The following is a 24502-nucleotide window of genomic DNA, read 5'->3' on the forward strand; positions in this document are numbered from 1 at the left end:
CGAAGCCACTGTCTGTTCCTGGCCTTCATCCTCCGCCCCGGTGGCCCCTCCCACCTCACTGTGACAATTACACATTCTTCGCACTCTCCTCCAAGTGCTCACCCTATAGCCTTTGCCTTCTATTCCACAGAGAAAGGACAGCCCAGGCATGAGCCTAACAACGTCCCCGCGTGTCCAAGTGCATCCTATACACTGAGTCCCAAAGCCACTGGGCCTCCTCCTGACCACATCCACCTGCCTGGACCCCACACCTGGCGGGCATCCTGGGTAGTTTCTCCTTGTCTCCAGGGACATGGCAGGACCCACTGCTGAAACATTTCACAGACCTGGAGCATCCTGTCCGCCCTCCCCAGACGCTTTGCTTCTTAACTGGTCTAGCTGCTCCATCTGCTCTTCTCATCCACCCTCGCACTTCCCTAAGGCACATGACACTCAATGCTTTGTGCATGATGTCATGGCCATGACACCAAAGCCCAGAGAAGTAGAAGGCTGCAATAGCAAAAGAGCCCATCCCCGCCAATGCAGAATCACTCTAATAGTAAGAGTGCTGTGCTAGGGTGGCAGCTACATTTGGGCACCAATGCCTGCTGGAGTGATCTTCCTAAGCGACAAGTCCAGAGCCTTCTGTGTCTCTGTCCCCTTTACTGCCATTCTTCAGGGGCTTGGGGTTCTGCTCTTGCTGCTGTCCCTATCCCCTTCCCCTGGGTGGCCTATATGGGCCCTGGGTAAGTCGTCCTCTGAGAAGCCTTCCTGAGACCTGCTCACCAACCTCGCTTGGACGGCTAGCCATTTCTACCCAGGGGACCCCAGGAGCTATCTCTGTACCCGTGTCTGCCTCTTCCCTGATTGGCCTATACACTCCCTAGGGACAAGGAATCACCAATGAACCCCCTGCGGACGTCTGGGCCCTAGCACAGTGTGTAACCCAGAGAAGTTGCTGGGCAAATGTTTGCTGAGTAATGGTTCCCAGCTCTTATTCATGCTCCTCTGATTCTTTTTGCCTTTTAATTTGGTTTCCAGATAATAGTTGGTAAAGACGTAGGTCCCCTGAGCAATTAACTCTGAGGGTGTGAGGGGGGTGTATGGCCCAGCCCACGAGCACCTGTCTGAGATGACTGGTGTGGCAATGCTCCTGACAGGACAATAGAGGCCTGAGCCACCTTCAGTGTCGACCTGCCAGAAGGTGGGGCTCACCCTGTGGCAGGTGACGTGTCTCTAGCTGGTTCCTACCCTGAGTAGCCTAAACCTGGGACTGCATCTTCCCACAGGACGTGAACTCCTCACAGGCCTGTATGTCCCAGATTCACCTGAACAAGGCCTCCCTTCCAAGCAGGCCCTCGTCTGAAATCCAGTATCTTTTTTTTCATTTATTCTTTTTTTATTGAAGGGTCCATGAAACGTCCCTGGAACTGTGTCCAAACCTGAACTTTCCCGAGACAGGAGCAAGCCTTGGTGCCCACTCACCTGTCCTTATTGACAGAATCACCCGCAGGCCGGGTGCCGGCTGCTGCCACGGGCTCTGAGGGCTTCGAGGTGCCAAAGGAGTTGGGGGTGCTGGCGTCCAGCGGCAGTAGCTGCGGACTGCTGTGAGACGACAGCATGGTGCCCGCCAGGGAGCCTGAGAGCGGGATGCTGTTAAAAAACGCCGTGGAGAAGTCCCTGTGGTCAAGGAGAACAAAGTCAGCCTCAGAAATCAGATACCACATCAAATGCTCTATACATTCTACGTAAGTTTTCTGGGTCCAAAGGTAATGTATTATCATGGAAGAAAATTTGTGGAGTTACAGAAAAGTAAAAACAAAACTAAAATCACTGCATACACCATGCTTAATTGAATTTAAGGTGAACTGGTACTTCATGTACCACGAAGAAAGAAATTGTTACCAAATGTAATTGTCAGATGCCATTGGTTATAAGATGTACCTTATCTTAGAGGTGTTAAAATGTGCAAACATGTGTCTCAGAACTAATGAAATGCAGCACAGAGTGGGCCTCCCTTTCATTATGGGCTGTATGGATGTACCATAATTTATCTAACCAGCCTCTGCGGAGAAACACCCAAGCTGGGCTGTCTCCCAGCCTCTTCAGTAATAGACACTGCTGCAACAGGAGGCAAGATACTGCAGTGTTACGGCTGAATGCCCTGGGCCAAACCAGTCACTCCTCTGCCATGCACAGCTCTGGGCCTTGGGTACTTCAACCACTCTGTACTTCAGGTTCCTATCTGCAGAACAGAAAGCAACAGGACCTTCCCCATGAGGACGCTGTCAGAACTAATGGTGTTAGTGTAGCACACTTAGAACATAGTAGCTGCTCAAAGATGCCCATTATTGTAATTGTCATTATATGTTTCACATATTACATGGGATAAATTCCTAGAAGTGGAATTGCAAATGAAATGTTCATTGATGATTTTTGATAAAATAGTTCTACAGTGCCCTTCTTAGAGGTTTAAATTGCGTGTGTATGTGTCTGTTAACCGACACTCACACCAACAATTTCATCAAATTTTTTGATATTTGACAATCTGATAAATGAGAAATGATACCTTACTAGTTTTAATTTGCAATTATTTTGATGTAAAGTTGAAATTTTTTCATATAGAAACATCGATTTCCTTTTCTGTGAAATGTTTGTTCATATCCTTCACTATTCTATTTGGTTATTGGTCTTTATTATTGATTTTAAGACTATTTACATATTAAAAGAATTCATTGTATGAGAAGGAAATATCTTCCTTAGGATGTTGTGTTTTGACTCTTTATTGTGTAATTTTCTTTGCCAAAAATAGTTATTTTTGTGTGGTCTAAATTTTGTGTCATCTATAGAAAAGACATTTTTACTTCTGAGATTATAAAATATTCTTCTCTGGAAACTTCTAAAATTTTAAACAAAAAAGTTACACATTTAAAAAAAATCTCAGAGTTTTAAATTGTGAGATAGGGCTCCAATTTTGTTTCTAGAGTATCAGATAGACCTGACTGCCATTTATTGAATGATTCATCATGGATGCAAAACATTCTTTATAATTCTCATAAACATTTGAGCCTATTTCTGGGTTTTGTATTATATCCCAATGTTTTGTATATTCACGTCAGTAACTCAGTTTTAATTACTAGAGCTTGTAAGTTTTAATTTCTAGTAGGGCTAGTCTTCCCTGATGAATCTTCTTTTTCAGAAATATTTCAGCTATTCCTATTTATTTTTATACATAACTTCAGTATCAGCTTGTCTGATTGTGAAAACTTTTGTGGTTATTTATATTGGCTTATGTTACATTTATAAGTTGAGAGAGATCTGCCATCTTTATGATGTTAAGTCATCCTAGCTAAAAAACAGTATGCATTTCCTGTAATTTCTTTGAATTTCCTTTTAGGTCTCTCAGTAGGGTTTACATTTTTTTCTTCATAAAGATCTTCTAAATTTCTTGTTACATTCTGGGTATTGCATTTGTGAAAGTGATTTCTTCCTTTATATCTTCTAAAAGTAGTTGGTGCTACTCGATTTCATTATGTTGGTTGTATCCAGTCACCTTATTGTCTTCTTTTATTGTCTATGGCAGTTTTTCCAGTCAATTCTCTTTTGGATCATATCATCTTTAAATAATAATACATTTTACCACCTCCTTTCCAATTTGTTCTTTCTTTTGACTAACTGTATGAGCTAGGACCTCTAGAACAATGTTAAATTATAGTCATAAGAGTAGACATTTGTTTAGTTTTTTAATTTAATTTGAAATAAGAGTTTATCAAGCATCCATCTAACCCATTTAAATGAATTTTAAATCAGAATGAAGTTGAATTTAATAAAAATGCCTTTTAAGTAGCTATAGACATGGTATAATATTTTTTTTTGGCTCTATTGACATGTAGGAGTGAATTACATGTAGGAGTTTCCCCAAATTGGAACCCCGTGGCTTTCCTGAAATAAACCTTAGTTGGTCATAGTGCATTAGCATTTTAACACACGGTCAGGTTCCATTTGTTACTATTTTATTTAGGATTCTGCATTGACATTCAGAAATGAGATTGATCAGGAATTTATTATGTTCTATCTCTGTCACATTTTGATATAAATATTGTGTCATTAAAAAAAAAAAAGATTTGTAAGCTTGCCTTCTTATTCTATGCACTAGAATATTTTCAATAGTATTAGAATGACCTGTTCCTTAAAAGTCTGTTAGAATGTCCCATGAAGCCTTCTTAGTCTGATGGCTTTTGGCAGATTGACTCTTTGACAGTGTCCTCTATTTCTTCTATAATTCATCTGTGTGGATTTTCTTCACTTTGGTAATTTTATTTTCCTCAAAAATCATCCACTTTCCAATTTATTTACACAAAGTTCAGCAAAGAAGTCTTTCATCCTTTTGACTTATTCTTTACGTGTAATTATTTTCCACTTATTTCTACTTTAAATATTTGTGCCTTTTCTTTTCTTTCTTGATTAGGCAAGCTAATAATGACCTATTCCGTTGCTACTTGTTTTAACATGGGTATCATGAGGGCATAAAAAGCCTTTAAGACCCAAAGAATCAAGTTCTGGTTCCAGAAATATGTGCCCTATGGCAAAAAGCTGCCAAGGCCAGGCAGGAAGCCATCTACTATCATTGCCACCTCACTAGGTGAGGCCTGGAGGGATCTACAAAACAAACTGCCACCATCCCCACACCAAAGCCTCCACCACTTCCACAACCCTCACTCCCACAAGCCCAGTAGTGTTCAAAGTACAGTCGCACACTTGGTCTCACTTGGTCCTAATAAAAGATAGGTAGGTGGCATTACCCCCTATAGGTTCACAATGGTTGTTAAAAGGCTCGATCAAGGGAAAACCACTCTCTGGGAGGAGTCAAGCAATTGGTTCTAGCTCCACTCCTCTAGGGCCTCAGCACCTGAACACCTAACAGGAGGCGGCAGATCAGCATATCATGACTGAAGGTCTCTTTAGATGTCTAGGAAGATGTGGAACAGTTCATTGATGAACAACTGCAAAGTGCAGAGGACTACTATGTGTGATGCCCTGAGCAGATCAGCTGAATGAGTATAAAACCTAGAGTGAATGAATCACCTCGACAGTGGGAATCTATTTCGTTCACACAGGTCCTCATCATCCTTTGAATAAACATACATTGTTCTGGGGAAAATGACTCATACAAAAGCAAGCCTGACTATATATAGACAGTGAGACAACGGCAAATGGTGGCTGAGTCCACTTCCCTCCTCTGCCCCATCAGGGAAATGTGCCTCAGAGCCCCAGTCTTCGCCCTGCAATTCCACTTCTGGGAAGTAACCTGAGGGAACAGTTACAGGTGTTCTCAGAGATTCATTTACAATCATAAAACACTGGACACAAACTACAAGTTCACAGTTAAGGGGCTGGTTAAGTAAATCATGGTACATTCACAGGCTGGGAACCTGGACAATCAGCAAGCCAATGCTTCAGAGGACTATTTATTAAAATGGATGCAAAGTCAAGATACAGGAACAAGTAGGGGGAAAAAAGACTGGAGATACAGATACCAAAATGTTAACAGTGATTACATCTGAGAGACTGGATTATGGGTAATGTTTATGTCCTTTTTTGGGCTTCTACTATTTTCAACAAGGTGTATATATATTCCTTTCACAATCATAAAAAGAAGGCTATAAAAGGGAAAAAAGAAATAAAAACATCAGTCCGACTTCTCTCCCTGGTGTCTTCCAATGCCCGGCCAACAATGAAGCAGGGCTGGCTGCGTGGACATGCTGGCCCTGAGAAGGCGCCCTCGCCTGCTGGCCTGTCGCAGACTCCTCCCAGCCCACCTTCAGCACGAGTCAAGTGTGCATAAGGGCTCTGTGGGCGCACTAGACTCTGAGGCTGGAGGGAAGCTGGGCTCAACTCCCTCACTTCCACATTCTATGGGTCAGATCGGCCCAGGAGCCTGTGAAGACCCTGATTATGAAAGTGCTAACTGGCGAAAGGCGAGAGGAAGACCTCCCAGATAAGGCCACAGAAAGCTCGGTGAATGAACGAGTACCCAGTGTCCAGCTGTGCTATGCAGAGAGGCGTGATTCTTCTCCGACCGTCTGCCGTCCGAGTCTCAACTTGTTTCTTCAAAAGATTCTGGCAAAGTAGGAGGACACAAATGAATGGAAAAGTTTCTGCCAACTATCTCCAAATATTAAAAAATAAGGCTTCTAAGGAAATATATTCTAACTTCCCATTCTACAGCCCTTTTGGCCAAACTAAACTAAGCCACCTAATCAAAGAACAAACGTTTTGATCAGGCTGTGTGCTCCACTTCCTGCTCAATAAAGCAGAAAGGACTAAAAGCTCCCAGCTGAACCAGCTCCAGCACTTTCCTCTCTATCCCCAGTACTGCAGGCCTGCCCAGGTTCCCAAGGCAGGGAACAGCCATGGGGCTCAACGAGGGAACTCGAGCCACACTCCTGTCTCTAAGTGGTGGTCTGCAAACTCTCTTCCACTGAAGGTTCATAACCAAGAGCTTCCAGTCACACACTGTGTCTGAACCAGCTGTGGAGGTTCATTACCCTGCACAACCGCCTGCAGCCGGGTAAGCTCCCCAGGTCATCTCACCATTTCCTGCCTGTTACAGTCCCACGAGATGTGGACTTCTAGAAGAAGAAGGGGGAACCCACAGATGTCACCTAAGGGTAGAGCCTGAAACCCAATGTTCTCAGTACAGTAAGTCCTCACTTAATATCACTGATAGGCTCTTAGAAACTGCAACTTTAAATGGAACAACATATAAGGAAACCAATTTTACCACAGGCTAATTGATATAAACAAGAGTTAAGTTCCTAAGACATATTTCTGGTCACAGAAACATCACCAAACTTCTAAATAAAGACCCAAAATACTTCTAATATTAAACACTGATATAAAGGTGAGCCACACATACATTTAAGAAAGATTAATAAAAACAAATAGGATGATTATTTTCCAACCCATTTATTCCAGTTCAGAGTCCTGGGTGGCTGGAGCCTTTCCCAGCAGCTCAGGGTACAAGGCAGGAACCCACCGGAATCCACCTACCCTGGGCAGAAAACCTAATGTGCATATCTCTGGGACGTAGAAGGAAACCGGAGTACTCAGAGAAAACCCACGTAGACATGGGGGGAATATGAAAATCCATACAGACAGTGCCTCCAGCCAGGAACAGGTTTTTGTTTTTTCTCTCATCAACGTTGTAACAAAAAAAAGACATTGAACGAAATGATGTTATTCGAGGACCTGTTTACAGAATTCCCTAAAACGCCTCGTTCCTATGAGATGATCTCCTCTAGAGCACTTGGGGCAAAAAGGCCTTTGATAAAGGTGCCTTAGGCCCCGTTACTACTTCATGCAGCTGAGGGTATTGGGCCACATGGGTCCAAGCTGGCTTACCCGTGGATCCCACACACCCACTTCCCCACCACTCAGGTCTGTGCCCTGTCCATGAGCCTGTACCCATGTTTTCAGCGCCACTGGGCCAAGCCCTCACCTTCCTGATGTCTTCCAGACTCTCCCCATTGACAACACCAGCGACTGAGGCAGCTGGTCCCATCTCTCTGGCCGCGGCATTCTTCTGGTCCAGCTGCTGCTGTTGCTGCCTCCGCTGGTACTTGAGCATCTCAGGATTCTCGATGACAGCTGTGGAGAGCTGGGCCTCAGTCATGATAGCCAAACTCTTGCCATAGGTGGATTGGTGAATGCGGCTCTAGAGGAAACAGAAAAGTATAACAAACCAGCTGCGAGCAGCCGTGGGGTAGTACTGCGCACCAGTGGGTAAGCTGTGAGTTGGCTCTCCTGGCTCAGAGCAGAACGGCCCTTGGCAGGGGTCCCAGAGTGCCGCATGCCTGCTCTCCATTGCCTCCCACCCTATTCGGCCTGTTGGTGAGATGACTCTGGAGCACTTCCCTAGATGTTTATAGCCGCCTGTGTATCTATAGCTGGGGACAACAGTGAATGAGTAACCAACAAGAAAATACCTCCTACATTTCTGATGCAGAACAAATGGCAAGCTCAGTTTGTTGAACTGAAGTTAGGACACTCAAATTGCTAACACAAGGCTCTAAATCACTCCAAGGGCCCCAACAGCTCTTTGGGAATCAGACACAGAAACCAGAGTCTGTCTGCTACTCTTGTGTACAGCCATCAGCCCCATGTTCTTGGAGGTAGCCATGGGGCTGCCAACAGTATGTCTAGGAACAAGAAAAGGCCTGGCACAGCAGACCTGGAGAAATCCTTCTCTGCTCCCGTTGTCTGCCACACGTCCTGATCCTTCTGAGCAGGGGCCCTCCTTCCACCTGCCCAGGTCTCATTAATCCCATGCCACAAGCCAGACAGGCCCCAAGAGGGCACACTGGACAGGCCGGCGTGATGAGGAACAGATTAAGGATGTGCTATGACCCACCTGGAGGTCAGCAGGACATCAGCCTCACAGCAGAGAATGCTTGGCGGGGGAAGTGGCGCCTGGGGACCCACTCCTGACGGGCCTGCCGTGCCTGCGTGTGGCCTTGCCACCTTGACTCATGTCCCCTCTCCCTTGGAATCAATGCAGAATTCAGTTTGGCCAGTTTCCCTAGTGCTCCTCAAACACAGGGTCCCTGCCTGTCATCTGGGAAATGGTAAGCTCGACGGGTTACTATGTAGGCTCCCACTGTGACTGTCCAAGGGGGAGGGGAGTGCACAGTGATGTCAGGTGACCTGATGACAGCGACAAGGTGGAAAGAAGACCTGAGGCCATTGAGGCATTCATAATTTTATTGAGAAGAAACTGCCAGGGTGCCAGGCCCTGTTCTAGGTGCCAAAAACAAGGCACTCCTGAGGGGTTTATATCATAGTGAGGGGGTCCACACAGTAGCTTAAGAGGGAGCTTCCACCAGCAATCGAATCGCTAAGGGGAGAGCTGCCCACCTGCTCTGAGCTTTCAGAGGGCTCCTTTCAGACAAATGAACACATCCCACTAAGTGCTGGCAAAGGCACAATGTTAGAAATGCTGGTTTTGTCTGCAGTAGGTAGAGCAGAACCTTTCCTGGAGCCCTTGAGGACGTGTACACAGGCTGCACTGTCTCCTGGGTCAGGCTTCTGTTCTTATTCCTAACGGCCATGTATGGTCTTGGCAAAAGGCCATACTATTTTCTGAGGCTTAGTTACCTCATTGATGACACAGCTAAGCCCTGCCTTAAGGGGTTTTGTGTAATTTAAATGTAATATATGCAGACCCTCGGCCCAGAGTCTGGCATACAGTAAGTGCTGAGAAATGACCATTATTATTATTAAGTTGCTGCTCTGCGGCTACTGTGCCAGGACAAGACAAGGGGGAAAGTGATGTGAGCATGGACCCTTGGGAGCACTGCCGCTTTCTACCAGGGTGAAACCTCCCAGTGTGTAGCTAATTATTAGCTCAGGAAGCGATACCCACAGTTGTTTTATTCTTAATTCCACACTGATTTCTGACATGAACAGAGACTCATTTTTAAATGAATCTATTTTGTAAAGAAGACAAAGATTACAATGTATAGAAGACAAACACCCAATAGTTCATTAAGAAACAATGTGTCTGTGGACGTCACAAGAAGAGGGTCCAACTGACGGGGCCTCCCAGAGCTATCATGGCCATTTCCATGGCTCCAGAGCATGTGCAGCACACAGGCCACTGGTGGTGGTGTCCTACCTTCTCCTCCTCGCTCAGCGGGTCTCCGAGCTCCTCCTGGGAGAAGTCTAGGAACGCCACAGAGCCATCCATGGAGCACACCAGGATGCCCAGCCCGTTCAGAGTCCTGAAAGAGACGGCCGTCAGCAGCCTGCGAACAAACCCTACGACCCTCACCCAGGCCTGTGGGCCCGGGAGGGTGGCAGGGCTCTAGGCAGATGCCTGGAACCCCTGGTTCCCCTCTGTGGCCTGGTGGGGGTGAGGATGGGGGAGACAACTGCAGCCCAGAAGGTTCTGATGCCCTTTAATTCTAAGCACATGGACAAAATATCTTTTACCATGTATGTGGTTTGTAAGAATTTCATTTTTATTTGTTATTTTTGAAAACACTTTTTTAAAAATGTGAGGGAGTATACATCTAAATGAGGTCACCGAGAAGCAGAATGTGTCTCTACACCTATTCTAATCTGGTTCATGAAATGACAGAGAGTGAAGTGGAAATGACAGAGTCATAGAACTCTTCTTTTCCCAAATACCAGTTTGTCTGAGAAGACATTTTCCAGGGACAAATCCCAAAGGAGCAAGGAACACAGCAGCAGGCACTCCCCCAACAGCAGGACCAAGCTGCCCTTTCCTGAATCATGTGCAAACAGCACCCTGGGGGTTGGCTCAGGTAGCGACACCTCAGGGGGTGCCTGGCTACCTGACCCTAATCACATCCAGGCGGCCTCATATTCCAACATGTGGCTTCCCCAGCCTGTGCGTCGTTAAAAGAATCCATCTTACCAGGAAATATCCATGATGGATTTGTCAAACAGCTCATGGATGACAACCAAAGGCCTTTTCAGACATGTGAGCTGGAAGGAAAGAAGCAGCAAAGGTTAATGAAAAGAATGAAAAACACTCTGTCCACTCAGCTCAGTTAATACTACCAATCCAAGTAGCAAGCCTTTGGTCAAAATTTTGCTGACATAAAGGGCATATTCAACTCTTTAAACAGCAACCAAGATCCCAAATTGGGGAATGTAAAGCCTGTCAAAAGTGTGCAAACTAGAGTGGCCCCTGCCTGAAGAGCTCGTTGTGGTCTGGCTGGGACAATGGCTTTACACAGACAATGGCGAAGGGGACTCTGGAAAGGCTATGACCTGAGCAGAGAAGGTCTACATGCAGGGGATGGCATACCAAGGCCTGGGCAGGGGATGAGGCAGCAAAGGTAGCTCCCAAGACAGGAAAACAGCCTCAAAGAGAACCCTGCACATCTTCTCTAGGACCAATACGTGTAACCGGCTACATATGAGGATGTCACAGGCTCATTCTACAGTATGGATACGCCAGAAACACACAAAAACAGTTTACACGGCTCTAATCCCCATCCAAACAGTACTAAGGCTTTGATGAGTTATTGTCTTCTGGTCTATTTTGTGCAAATATTTCATTTTTTAAAATAAGGCACACGGTTGTGCCTGCTCTTTCATTTGATACATAATGAGCATATCATTAAATATCCTGTGAACACCTGTTATTGATGACTGCATCACATTTACCATGTGCATATTCATTATCGAGTCATTTAATGTTGGGCCCTGCACTATCTCCATGTTCCCCCAGTTACAGCGAGATCCATCTCTCATACACTAGAGTCTGACCTCCCTGCTCACAGGTCCTGGGGTCACATGGCATTGGGCTGGGTGGGAACACCCTTCCGCTGGGCTCCCACCAGGTGCTGTGGAAGCTTCCGGAAAGCTGGGACTGCTCTTGCAGGGAAGCAAATTCCTGTGGCCATCCTAGGTGGCAGGAGAGGCCTGGAGTCTGAGCTACCTGGAATCTACGAGAAGAATCTTGCCGCTACCTTAATTCCACTTTCAGAAGAAAGAAAAAACCAACAACAAAAAACCAGCCCTGTGCCTCCTCCCAAAAATGTATTTACAGACCCCTCAGAAATCTGGACTTTGTGTGAGCACCTGACCTCAGCATTCTAAGAAACATGAGCACACGATCAGTGATGTCTTGGTCAAAGTACTCTGAATGGAGCCCCAGGCCAGGAGGAGCCCAAGAAGAACATGCCTGGAGCTGCCCATGATGGCACTAGGGTTCAGGTTCTGAAATGGATGGCCCATGAGATCCATGAAAAAAATTCATGATGTGCACAGCATCTATTTCTCTGTGACAAATAACAGTAATAAACAACCCAAGTGTCCTTCCATAGATGACTGGATAAAGAATATATGGTATATACATACACAATGGAATACCACTCTGCCGTAAGAAAAGATGAAATAGTGCGATTTGCGACAACATGGATGGATCTTGAGATTATTATACTAAGCAAAATAAGTCAGACAGAAAAAATCAAGAACCATATGATTTCACTGATATGTGGGATACAAAACTGTAAGACAAACACACAAAAACTCATAGACACAGACAACAGTTAGGCTGTTACCAGAGGGTACGGGGGAAGAGGGGGTGGTAAAAGAGGGTAAAGGGGGCCAAATATATGGTTATGGAAGGAGAACTGACTCTGGGTGGTGAACACATAGTGCAATATACAGATGATGTACTATAGAATTGTATACTTGAAACCTTTGTGGTTTTGTTGATCATTGTACCACCAATAAAATTTAATAAAAAAATAATAATAATAGTAATAAATGGAGCCAGAGGATGACAACCTTCAAAACTACAACTTCAAATCCACTCTGCTTATGGGGAAATTAATAATAATAAACTATTGTTAAACATAAAACATAAACGAATCTCAACATTATGCCAAGTAAAAGCAACGTAAGACACAAAAAGGTTAAACACTGCACAGCTCCATTTATATGAAGTTTAATATAAGTTTAATATAATATTTATATGAAGTTTGCCTGGGGACAGGCAAAGCTCATCAATGTGACAGGCCTTGGCTGAGGGGGATTTGGGGAGCGGGCTCGGGAATGGGCAGAGACAGGGAGCACTCTAGGGCGGTGGTTACACGTGTAAACGGGAATGACGACACCATGAACTGTATGCTTCAGGTGAATACACTTTATGTAGGTTACATGTCGATACAGGGTTTTAAAAATGAAGCAAACACAACATGCCAACTATGGCACTGACCACCCCTGAGTTTGGACACAAGCTGCTCTGGCTGGGGGTCAGGGCGGCCTCTCCCGGCTGGGTCCAGGCCCAGTCTTCAGTACCTCCTTCCATGGTAATGGGAGGGCTTGACCCCAGGTGCAGGTGCAGGTGCAGGGTGAAAGCATACACTGGGCACACCAAAAGCAGGGGTCCCTCCTCTTCCAGGCCTCCAGGCACCACCTCCTTCACCAGCCCCATCTCCTGTCCCCCTGCAGGAGCAGCAACAACTCACGATGGGGGGACTCACCCAGACAGAGAGAGAACGATCCTTGCTGCCAACAGCACAGCAGCAATATGGGCAGCTGGGTTTCGCAGAACTTCCATTCTTCTGCTTCTTTTTGAAGATTTTTGGGTTGAATTTCTAAAGCCAAATAAAAAATGCTAAAATAATTGATCAAGCATCAAGCATGTACCTCATGCCGAGTATTATAAACATACCACAATCCCAGCCTGCCTTTGGGAGCCCCACACAGACATCCTCCCAGCCCTAGGCACTCAGCAAGTGTTACATCATCTTCACAACTACCCAGGAGACATTTTGCTGAGGATGAAATGGGGAGTCAGAGGCCAGAAAACATGCTGAGTCGCCAAATGAGTAAATGGTGAGACAAGGATTTCAAACTGGCTCTACCAACTCTCCAGTTCTGGGCCTACAGCCAAGGTCAATGGCGGGGGAGCTACTAGAACTGGCCTTCTGAATCCCTCCTGGCCTGGGCAGGGCCAGCTCTAGGACTTGGGCTTTAGGGACAAGGTCCTGAGGAAGGGCTGCTCCAGTATCTCTTTCCCCTCACTGTATTTCTTGCTCACAAATCAAAACTGTCTCGTAGAGACTAATCACTTCTGTGTGATCTCACGAATAGGGATGATGGCTACATCAGGCCAAGGTCAGCCCAGGGGCTGCCTCTGTGTAACTTGGGCATCACTGTCGGACGGGCTGGAAGCACATGCTGAGCTCCTTGCTGCTTTTCTAAACTGAAAAGGGTTGGGAGCTATAGACTCAACAGTTGAAATACCCAAGCCAGGAGAACTGAGGAGGAAGGGTGTCAGGTGGCCCAGAGGATTTCTAATCCCAGAGGGCATGCAGGAATGGCCAGGGGTGCAACAGAGACTGGAAACCACGGAACACGGAGGCATGTGCCCTGGGCTTGAGTCTCCAGAACCAACCGAGCTGGCAGCAAGCCCCCGGCGCCACCATCTCCCAAAGCTGCTCTTACAGCGGCTGGTAGGATCATTCGAGAGAGTCATGTGGAAGCACTGTGCTAACTACGCAGCAGTGACTTTCAAACATTTTAGCAACATGATCCTGGGTCCAAACAAAATCTTACATGGACTTCAATGCAAAAAAAATTAAAGAAGCAGTATTTGTCTAAATTTAAGTCACAATATATGACATTCATTATCAATTTAAACAACTGGAAGGATGAGCCCATTTTGATAAATAAAAAGACTGAGATCAGGGGCCGAGGCGATCCTTTCCTTTCATCACCTTAACCCACCAGTCTATTGACTTCGCCATGGCCGCCCAGTGCTGGGGAAATCCTGCTCCGCAGGCTGTCTGCCTTGGGCGCTCTAAAGACACTTCCCAATGGAAGTCATAAAAGGAGCAAGGCTCCTCTCTCCAGCCTGAGGAACAGCAGCCCCATCTTCTGGCACTCCTCCCCCTCCACATCGAGACTGGGCAGGCAGCTCCAGACTCACTGCACTCCAGGGAGCCACAGCGTGGCCTCGCAGCTACAGTGGCCACTGCGGGGACGCCGGGACAAGCACACGTGCCCGCTGCACGCACAAACTGCGCCTGTGTCCTCCAGAGCTTGGTAAGTGGAGCATTTGTCAGGACCACCATGCGTGAGCACCCATTTGCAAACCCCAATATGTAAGAAGGCCAGAGCAGAGCCATAGTGTTTCTAACCAAAGGCTGATTTTGGTGGTAGCATCATGTTCAAGTTCGCCCAGAAAACACAAGTATGTATTATTCTCTTTTGTAAATTCGGTTTTTAAATATCAAAACAGAAGTATTTAAAATGAAACAAATAGGTGACATGTGCTGGATCTCGGAGTCCACCACCTCACTCCCACACATGACCCAGCCTTGGCACTGCCCAGGCTCTGAGGGTACCACTCAGGCAGGGCCAGCAGCCAGCCAGCCACGGCTGAGGACACTCACCACAACGGTTACGGCTTTGCGGTGCCCGACGAAGTCCATGTTGGTCTTCCAGCCCTCCCGTTCAATGATTTGCGCAGTGGGGCCAGAGTTGTTCATGGCGTGGGCAGACACCAGGTAATGACCATCAGGTGACCAGCTGAGGCGCAACACATGGGTCGTCCCTCCACACTGAAGGAAACATCTGTGCTTGAAAGGAGCTCAAGGCCAATCTGGTGACCAAATCTCTGGCCTCAAGAATGAAGCTGAACTCTGATTTACAAACGAATGATGATGGAGTGTGCACCCAAGCTTCTGGCCACACCGACAGCTGTAACTCCAGTCTCTCCAGATGATCCAACAGAAAAAGGCTCTGTCAGATGAGACCGGATGCATCCTGCGCTCTCCCACAGGAGCTCAAGACAGCACAGTGGGAGGCCCTGAGGGGATCTGCAGGGCGGCCATGTCTTTTAACCGTCAATTCTGTGTGGGCCAGATCGACCTGGCCACTGACCCTGCCTTCTGCGCAGCACCTGCATGAGGTCTATAGAGCATTCACTGCGGCAGAGAAAGAGCCCTGCTGACCCTCAGGAGCCTGTCTCTGGGATGCAGCTGGTGACCAGGAACCTCCACCTGCTCTCTTGAGCCTATTTCCTCACCCGAAGCCTGGTGACGCTACCAGCAAAGGAGGAGAGGTTCATAAAGTCTGAATAAACCACAAAATGCCCAGCAGAAAGGCACTGTTCTCCTGGCCTGGACTGAGGGCTGAGGCAGGACATCCCTTCAGTGTTCCTCCTGCAAAGTGAGACGACATGGACCAAAAGCCAGCCCTCTGAAGCTCAAGGTCAGTCCAGCCCTAGAGGCTTAAGGATTAAGATCGTGGCCTTACAGCCTCAGAGGAGGGCAGGACAGGCAGGGCCCGAGTACAGTAACACACCTGCCTCCACTTCCAGCTAGGCCCACTCCAGAGGGTGAGCTGCCAGTTCCCACTGGGATTCCACACTCCTGCTCCATCTCCCACAGCTGCCCCAGGAGACCAACCCCTGGGACCCTCCTTGCTGCATGGCAGCTGGAGCCCCAAGGAGCTCGAAAAGGTGTGAGGGACCATGTCCCGGGTATAAGGCTGTAGCCAAGGCGGGCAGAATGAAGTAAGGTGAATGCTGGTGCTGATGTGCCAAGAACTACTGCTGGTTTGGGGAGAACTGAAGACACATTTCCACTGTCCTCCCACAGCTAGTCCTGACCAGTGGGCCAACATCTAGTCTTCCTGCAGAACTGCACTTGTGTGCTTTCCCCCGAGAAGTCTTCCCTGATGAGATCACACCCCACACCTGGGCTGTTTCTGCATACTCTGGACAACGCCGTCACATGCTCACAACATACTCAAATGTCTCTCTTTCTCACCAGGCTCCAAGCTTCAAGGGAGACACTCTATCTCGATCCACTTTGATTTCCTGTACCCAGTACTGTCTTACACATAATAGGCACTTAAGAAACATCTAATGAGTAACAGCAACCTTGAGCTCTGATCCCATATAAAATGAGAACTCAAATAAAAGAGACAGTAAAATACTACACAAGTCACTGTAGTCTGACCTTCAGACGTTTTGCAAACCCTACTACTGGTACTTCTACCCAAGGTCAGCTAGTCTGCAGAGCACAAGTCAGTGAGCAAAGCCACAGCACAGTCAGGAAAAATACGAGAGAGAAGCGCCTCTATGCCCATGTCCTACCGCACACCCTGTGGGGCAGTGTGACGTACATGCCACGTGGTGAGAAACAGCTTCCTCGTGTCTGTGGCAGCCAGCTGTGTGGCACAAGGTTACGGGGGGCATCTCTAAGGCTCTCTTCAGTTTTAAACCTTCTATATCCTTTTCACTTCAAAGTTGGAGATTTGATAGCATTTGAGAAATGAAGGATTTTCATCGTCTAACTCCGAGCCCGAGTGCCTGGCCCAGTCTGCTCAGCACCCACCAAGTCCAGACCCCAGCCAGCTCCTCCTCTGCGCACAGAGGTAAGGAGGGCTGCTGCGCTGAGCTCTCTGGGCCGCCTCCTTACCTCGTCAAAAGGCTTGGTGATGCTGGTCTCCAACTGCCAGTCCAGAGTCCTCCACACCTTCAGGCTGCGGTCGTCAGCCTGAGAGGCAATGTATTTACCAACAGGGTCCCAAGTCAACCCCTTTACCAAGCCGGAATGACCTCTTAGAGTAGCTAGAATTTCTGTGAGGGAAAAGAAAAGAGATTGAAAAGGTGTTACCTAGGGAGAAATGATGGCTACAGAAACATGAACCACAATCCACGGGCCACAGAATGGCTAGCCAAAAGACGGGACTTCAGGAGTCCACCTTGGCCAGCCCTTGCCCCTGGGCACAACCAGAAGAAGCCCCCAATCTGATCTCCACCAAGGGAAAAGCAACCTGACGAAATTACTGCACCCAGGAGGCAGGAACCACAATTTCCCTTCATTCACAGCTAGTACTTGTGGGTTGAGGCTGCATGTGCCCCCGAAGGGACAGGCACCCACGGGTCCAGGTTTGGGCCAGAGCCAAATTCTGCCCCCTTGTCTTGTCTGCAGCCAGTGGTCTTGCTCGTGGTTTGCCTCTCTGGACAGAAGCCCACACCCACCTGTGCTGTGACATTGGCACTTCTGATGTGACCCTCCCCAGCAGCTCAGGGACCCAGGCACGGAGCCCACTGTAAGCCATCACTGAGGACAAAGGTATGCGAGACAGTACCTACTAGAGACCCATAATCTAAATGTCACCCCAGCCTCTAAGTCTGCCACTCTGGCCAGCTGAGTGCCCCACACATGCTGGTGGCTTACAGAAAGAAAATGACTTGGATCATCCCATGGACGGTCCTTTTCAGCCCATGAGGAAAACATACTCCAGATACTGAGCAGGAAGTACCTTAGTAGTTATAAACACGAGAGACGTATCTTAGTAGTTATAACAGCAGTGCTATTTCAGGTGATGCCATCTGTCATGACTTTGAACATGTTAAAAAGAAAAACTAACCTTTTGCAAAACTGGATTTGTTAGGCTGCATTTGCTCAAGGGTGTCACAGAGGAGAGAGCAACTGAGCTGAAACCACAGCCCAACGGTGGGAGGGCTGCCCTTGAGGGCACAGGTGTGGGGGTGCCAGGGTGCATGTGAAGACACAGCACAGGTGGGGGCACTGGGGCGAGCTGAGCACAAGCGGGGCAACGTCCCCAATGTACGCCTCTCACAATCTGTGACACATTCATGTTGGCACTCAGTTACTATTTTTCTTTAATATAAACCTCTTTGAAAACCTTAAATATAATTGACGAAGGAAAAAAGAACTGAGTTATAAGTAAGACAAACGAATCCCTGTCCACTGTGAGACACATGCTGCCACCAGCTGAAGGAGACAGAGCCCATCCCGCTTCAGACACCAATAGGCAGCACTGCTGAGGAGCGGCCCGTTTCTGCCATCCCAGGTCAGAGGAGGCCCAGACCTGGGAACTTGACTGCGTTCCAGATGACGACAGTGTTATCCACGCTGCACGAGGCCAGCCAGGCGTCATGGGGAGACCAGGCTACATCCATCACATCTGGAAGACAGAGGGCCGGCGGTGAGTCTCTTACCTGGCATGCAGACTTGGCAAGGGGGGGCACTCAGTACCACCTGTCTGCCAGCTGGGCCAGCAGTCCCTGGTATCGTGTCTGAGGAGACTTGACCTGGCACCATCATAACTACTTTTTTTAAAAAACCAATCTGAAAAACTTCCCCACTTAGGTTTTTATTGGTCATAAAATTTGAAGCATCAAATTGATCCCGCCCCACTCCTTTTACAGAGGAAACAACTAAGGACACGGCTGAAAGCTTGGCGCCTTGGGGCATTACACTCACATACTAGAACCTTGGCTCTGACACCCACTAAGCCTGTGGCCTGGGGCTCACTCAACCGCGCTAAGCTTGCTTCTCCCTTCCTAACGGGGCCTTCCTCACACAGCCCTTGGAGCACTGTAGGTCCAGCACTTAGAGTGCCTGGCACACAAAGCTCAGTAGCTGCTGACTAACTGAATGAATGCATAGTCATCTTCAGGCCCTTTTCTTCATAAATTGGACCTCATCTCCAAGACCAACAGGAGCACCCTTTCCCTACGTAGCCCCCAAACACAATCATGCTCATTGCTTTGTGACTTAATTTTCATGTCTATAAAATGAGGATTTAAAAAAACAACCTATCCTCAGATGCAATCCTCACAATCAGCATTGTGAGGATTGCATGTGAGAAATTGCCGTAGGACAGTGCCAGGCACAACAAGGCATCGAGAAAGGTCAACCGTGACAGTGACGATGCCCATTGCCATGCAGGTGTGACATGTACAGTCTTACTGGTTTTTCTAACTGCACTGCCTGATGCAGTGCTCGGTGTACAGAAGAATGAATGGCTGGTGAGGTGAAAAACCAGAAACACAATAGTAAGTTAACAGCTAGTCCTTTCCTCACAGGATTTTAAAAAGAGGGGCAAGCAAAATATTCAAAATCTCTACTGTTGTTTTTTTTTCCTTCTAATTTTAAAAACATCTTCAGTGACAGCTTGATGAATTTTTTCCACATTGTACTGGCCTTTGTATTTCACACTACATGTGCACTGGTATGCTGCATTTAGTATTCTAATAGCCTGTGTGATCTTCAGAACTTCTTTTGATTTGTTCCACATTCTATGTTGTTGAGAGCATTTGCTACCATAAACAGACCGAATTTAACAATGAACTTTAACTAGGTTCCAGCTTTCCATGCTGATGAGCACATGCGCCTATGTCACTCTCAACTCCCTAGGTTTTTTTCTTTGAGACTGACATCCCAAAGTGGGAATCTGGGCAGAAGACCTGAATATTTTCATGAAAGTCTGGAGTCTTTTAACACTATAGACTGCTTTTCAAAGTCCTGTATGACTTCACACTTCTACAAGCAGAATGTCTCCTTCAAAACTCCCCTATTAGCTTAAGGATTATGATCTTTTCCCTTCTAACTTATTCAGTACATTATTAAACTTTAAATTTTACTTTGATTAGTAAAGTGAAGATTTTTTGCATTTGTCTAGAGTTGTCTTGTCCTTGGACGACTCTGCTCCTCTTTTTCTCAGGAGCTCTCCTGTGTAGCGGGTCTCACAAATATGAGAACCAACATGTGAACCTTAGGATTTCACTGTGGTACCTGAATCCTAGAGCACGGAAGTGGTCAGCTGGGAATCCAGAAAGGAGACGTAATGTTCTTAGCAATTTTCATGGACTACTGACACTACAGGTATTAGCTGCAAATCCCACCAGTTTACCTTCTTAGAGTGTAGATTTATGTAGTAAAGTCTGTTATTCTCCTTTGTGACATCTTTTATTGCCCATTAACCTTCAAAAATATTCCGTCTGCTAGAGGTTTAATAAATATTCAATTGTTTTCTCCTACTTTAATTATTTAGAATGTTTCTCTCTTTAATACCTCAAATTTATTTTGATATATGCTGTATTAGTGGGGCTCTAAATTACCTTCCTCTCACCCATGAACTGCTAACGGTTACTCTATTCCAATGGGGAACAATTCTTCCTCTCCATTATTGATAAGCGATGCCAACTTCACGATACACTGAACTTTTAGGTACACTGTAGCCTGCTTCAAAGCTGTAAGTTTTGCCCAGAAACTTGTGATGTGACAAACACTGCAGCTTTGAGTGATTTCTTTCATAAAGTTACTTATCCTTCCAGATGCCCTTTTGAGTTAATGCTAAGTTCTGCAGTAATCCACATGTGACATAATTTTCTACATAAACCCGTTTTGCAGCTCCTGTCTTCAAACTATACCATCCACTTTCCTTCTCACTGCAGATCTGCACAGACCTGAGCCCCTCCCTGCACCGGAATATTTAAGTTCCTGGTCACTGTCATTCCCACCGACACTCCTATCCTCATTCTTGGTGATTCCAAGAGGATGAGTCTTCTGCTGGCCAAGGCTCTTGGGTCCTTCAATTCTTCCCCTTCCTCCAATGACCCTGACTTCCATCACCTCAGCCATTCACTCCCATGGTCATGCCCAGAGACCCTCCCTGGACTTAATTTCAACCCTCCCACGCTCCTACCATCAATTCGGTGCTTCTTAACCCCAGTGGTTCTTTTAGGTGCTGCGACCCACTCATGCTACAGGCTTTCCACTGTCTGTCTCCTTAAAGTCCACCATCCATTGGCTCCGCCACCCCCTCTGCTCTTCTCCTGTGTCTTCACAGAGGCCTGACAAATCCCAGCTCACTTCAATCCAGTTCTACCTTCCCCTTGGTCTTTCTTGAATACCTTCCAATTAGGTTTTCACCCACTAGGGCCTCCATGCTGTCAAGTCCAACGGTCAATCCTCAGTCCTCACCTGACCTTAGGCAACATGTGACAACATGCTCGCTGCTCACTCCCTTTGCCTTCAAATGCTCTCTCCACTATCTTAACTGGCCTCTCCGCCTCAGCCGCTTTTGCTGGGTCTTCATCTCTCCAAACCCCAAGCTCCATCCTTGGACCCTATTCCCACCTACACTTCTGCCCTGTACTCAAGACTCACAGAGTCAAATGCCTACACAGCAGGTCCACTTCCACTGCTGCTGGGCAATGCGAATGTAACACTCCCAACACCCAGCTCCTAAACATTTCCCCCAGCCAACATTTCTGTCCCACCCACACACCTCTCAACTCAAGCGATGGCAACTACATCCTTTCCATTGTTCAGGCCACAGTCTAGTCCCATCCTAATGCCTCTGCTTATCTCACACCCCACAGCCCATCCACCAAAAAATGTGCATCTGACTCCTGACTTTCAATGCTACGACCCAGGTCTCAACTGCCATTGTCTCTCACCTCGATTGTCTCTCACCAGCCTCCTCCTGGTTTCCCCAGTGCTGCCCCTTAGTCCCCTAAAATCTGGACTCCGTACAGCTGCCACAGGCCGCCCCTCTGCTCAAAACCCTGCCGAGCTTCCCATCTCTCAGAGAAGAGCCCTCCCCTGTTCCCCTCCCCTCACACCCTCTGCCCTTGCCTTGTGCCTCCAGGAACACACCAAGCACATGTCTACGCCCCAGGGCTGCTGCTTGGCAGTTCCCTCAGACTGGAAAAGCTCTTTGGAAAAATCACACAGTTGTCCCCTCACCTCCATCTGGTCTCCTCTTGGATGTCACCTTCTCAGTGAGGCCCTCCTTAAGAACCCTGGGTGAATGGCACCCCATCTCATTTTGTTCCCTGACACTTACCTTCTGGTTTCTTACATGATTGGTTTATTATCTGTCTCTTACAAGAATATGAACTCCTGGAGGGAAGACCTACGCCTGGAGCACACACGGTGCTCAATAAATATTTGTTTGATGAATAATAAATATTAATTTTTGGGAAAAAAGTCTTTATTTTAGTCTTTCCATTAATGAAGTGGTCATTTTTTATCTCTCAAAAAAGGTCAGTGTTTTATGTTTTAAGAGAGCTCATGCATTTCTTGGCAAGATTATTCCTAAGTATTTATAATTTTTGTTCCTAAGGTATAAGAGTTCTCCTTTTATCATTAGATATTCTAATAGGCAATTACTAGTGAAAAATTAAAAATTAAAAAATTTCTTATATGAGGCCAATTCAATGACTCATCTTTATTAGTCCTAAGTGCTTTTCAATGCTTTATAAATCCCAAGAGTTTTATTCCTTTGGGTTTTCTTGATATACAACAATGTCATCCTCATATCATTTCATTTTTGCTTTATTTTCCAGAATGTCTACCTTTTGATTTCTATTTAATTGTATTGCGGAAATTCCAAAGTAACAAGTTAAGTGATAGCACCCCTCCTGTCTTTTCTCGATATAAATAAGAACAAGGCTGTGAACTGTAATAGTTGCCATTGGTTTGGAAAAAACAGATGACTCTATCATGTTAAGGAAATAACCTCCTACGGCCACCTTTAAAAAAGCATTTTTATTAGGAATTGATCCTGAATTATCTAATATTCCTTTCAGAATACCTGTTAAGATGACTCTGTGCCTTTCTTCATTTAACCTCTTAATATGTTGTTATATTAATAGATTTTATTTACAAAAAAAAACCCAAAATTCATCCATTATAAATCATTATTTAGTCAAAATGAATTACTGTTTTCAAATGTCATAAAATTTGCAAGTATTCTGCTTCTGACTTTTAGATCATTATTCATATTCATCTATGCTTTCATTTCATTATTTTTATTAGATTTGGAAACAGGGTTATAGCTTCTTTTAAAGAATAAATATTTCTATGTTCCAGAATAATCTTTCTTAAAAGCTTAAAACAGTACATCAAAAAATAATTTAGGACCAGGAACCATTTCTGAAGGCAGCTCCCAACTTCTTCATTGGTTACTACTTTGTTCAGTTTTCCCTAAACTTACGGTATCAATTTTGAACACTTGTATTTTCTAGAAAATTATATTTCTTTTAGTATTTTGTTGTTTTTAGTTTAATACTACAAACGTTAACATTTTGCACTCTTTGATGATATTCCTCTAGGTTAAATGTTTTTCTAGACCTTTTACTTCCAATTTCACCGAAGTTTCCTTTCCTACTCCCTGATTAAACATATTTTTCAACTTTTGCTTTCAAAGACTCAGTAGTTTCTATTAATTTATTTTTGCTTTTTCACTAATTTTTTCCTCTTAAATGGATCTACCCACACCCACTATTAGGACCACTGAATAAGAAGTGACAGGTATCCCCGTTGAAGGTGGGCAACCCTACCTGCCTGGTAAAGGACAGCCCTAGGGTGGTAGGCCAAAAAAGAAGTCAAAACTGTGGCTCAACCTGAGCCTTAGGTTAGGGGCCCCCTAAAAGTCCTCACTGAGGCTCCACCCCACACGTGAATACTCTCACAGACACACGTGCCAGAGTTCCAGAAACCCAACTAGATTCCACTGTGAGCAGCTAAGAATAAGAGTAAGTTACACACTTTTACTGTTATCAACAATAACACAATGATACTCTGTCAATTTTCACGAACATGGAATCAATTTGGTCACCAAAAGGTGGGTTTGTTCACCTTCGAAGTGTCTGCAGAGTATTTGCTGAGCTTACTGCTAGTGGATTACAGATGATGCCTTCCAAACCTCTCACTCCTGTCCCATCTTCCCCCAGAGCTCCAGGCCCAAATCTAACAGTCTCCTGACATTCTCTCCCTGACTCCCTCAAACTTGACACATCCCACACTGAATTAGTGTCCATCCCCATGGGCCCATTGTTGTTATGGTCTCAGTAGAGACCATCGACTATCCAGGCACCCAGCTAGAAATCTCCCTCATCCCTCCCCTTGTTCTGTCCGAAAAATTCCCCCATATCAGTCTTTTTCTCTATCACAATTACCACAGGCCTAGTTCAGGCCCTTGACATTTTCATCTGAATGAATGAAACAACCTCCTTTTCCCCACAGCTGTCAGAATCTTCCTCTTCAAAACTTTTAATGGCTCCCTGTCTCTTATAGGATAAAGGACACCGTCATTAACAGGGAGCACGAGGCTTCCATGGCCTGGTCCCTGCACACTTGGCCAGCCCCACTCCGTGCTGCTCCCTGCCTTACATGTAAAGATCCAACAACGGTGAAAT

General features: G+C 46.1%; 1 protein-coding gene across 5 annotated transcripts in view; it reads right to left on the minus strand.

Moving 5' to 3' along the window:
• Positions 1 to 24502, minus strand: part of LOC117017183 (protein HIRA) — a 91744-nt gene that overhangs the window by 42415 nt on the left and 24827 nt on the right. For all 5 annotated transcript variants that reach the window (XR_004422036.1, XM_033097108.1, XM_033097106.1 and 2 more), the window contains 9 exons: positions 18379 to 18474; positions 16956 to 17116; positions 14922 to 15089; positions 13005 to 13118; positions 10421 to 10491; positions 9656 to 9761; positions 7481 to 7696; positions 6014 to 6099; positions 1465 to 1659 (listed from right to left, as the gene is read on the minus strand). Coding sequence is in view for 4 of the 5 variants with exons in the window: in XM_033097108.1 (XP_032952999.1) it covers positions 1465 to 1659; positions 6014 to 6099; positions 7481 to 7696; positions 9656 to 9761; positions 10421 to 10491; positions 13005 to 13118; positions 14922 to 15089; positions 16956 to 17116; positions 18379 to 18474 (1213 nt within the window). In the remaining variant the exon portion in view is untranslated. The remainder of the gene's footprint in view (positions 1 to 1464; positions 1660 to 6013; positions 6100 to 7480; positions 7697 to 9655; positions 9762 to 10420; positions 10492 to 13004; positions 13119 to 14921; positions 15090 to 16955; positions 17117 to 18378; positions 18475 to 24502) is intronic.

Source organism: Rhinolophus ferrumequinum, chromosome 25 (genome assembly GCF_004115265.2).
Source record: "Rhinolophus ferrumequinum isolate MPI-CBG mRhiFer1 chromosome 25, mRhiFer1_v1.p, whole genome shotgun sequence".
Taxonomy (NCBI): Eukaryota; Metazoa; Chordata; class Mammalia; order Chiroptera; family Rhinolophidae; genus Rhinolophus; species Rhinolophus ferrumequinum.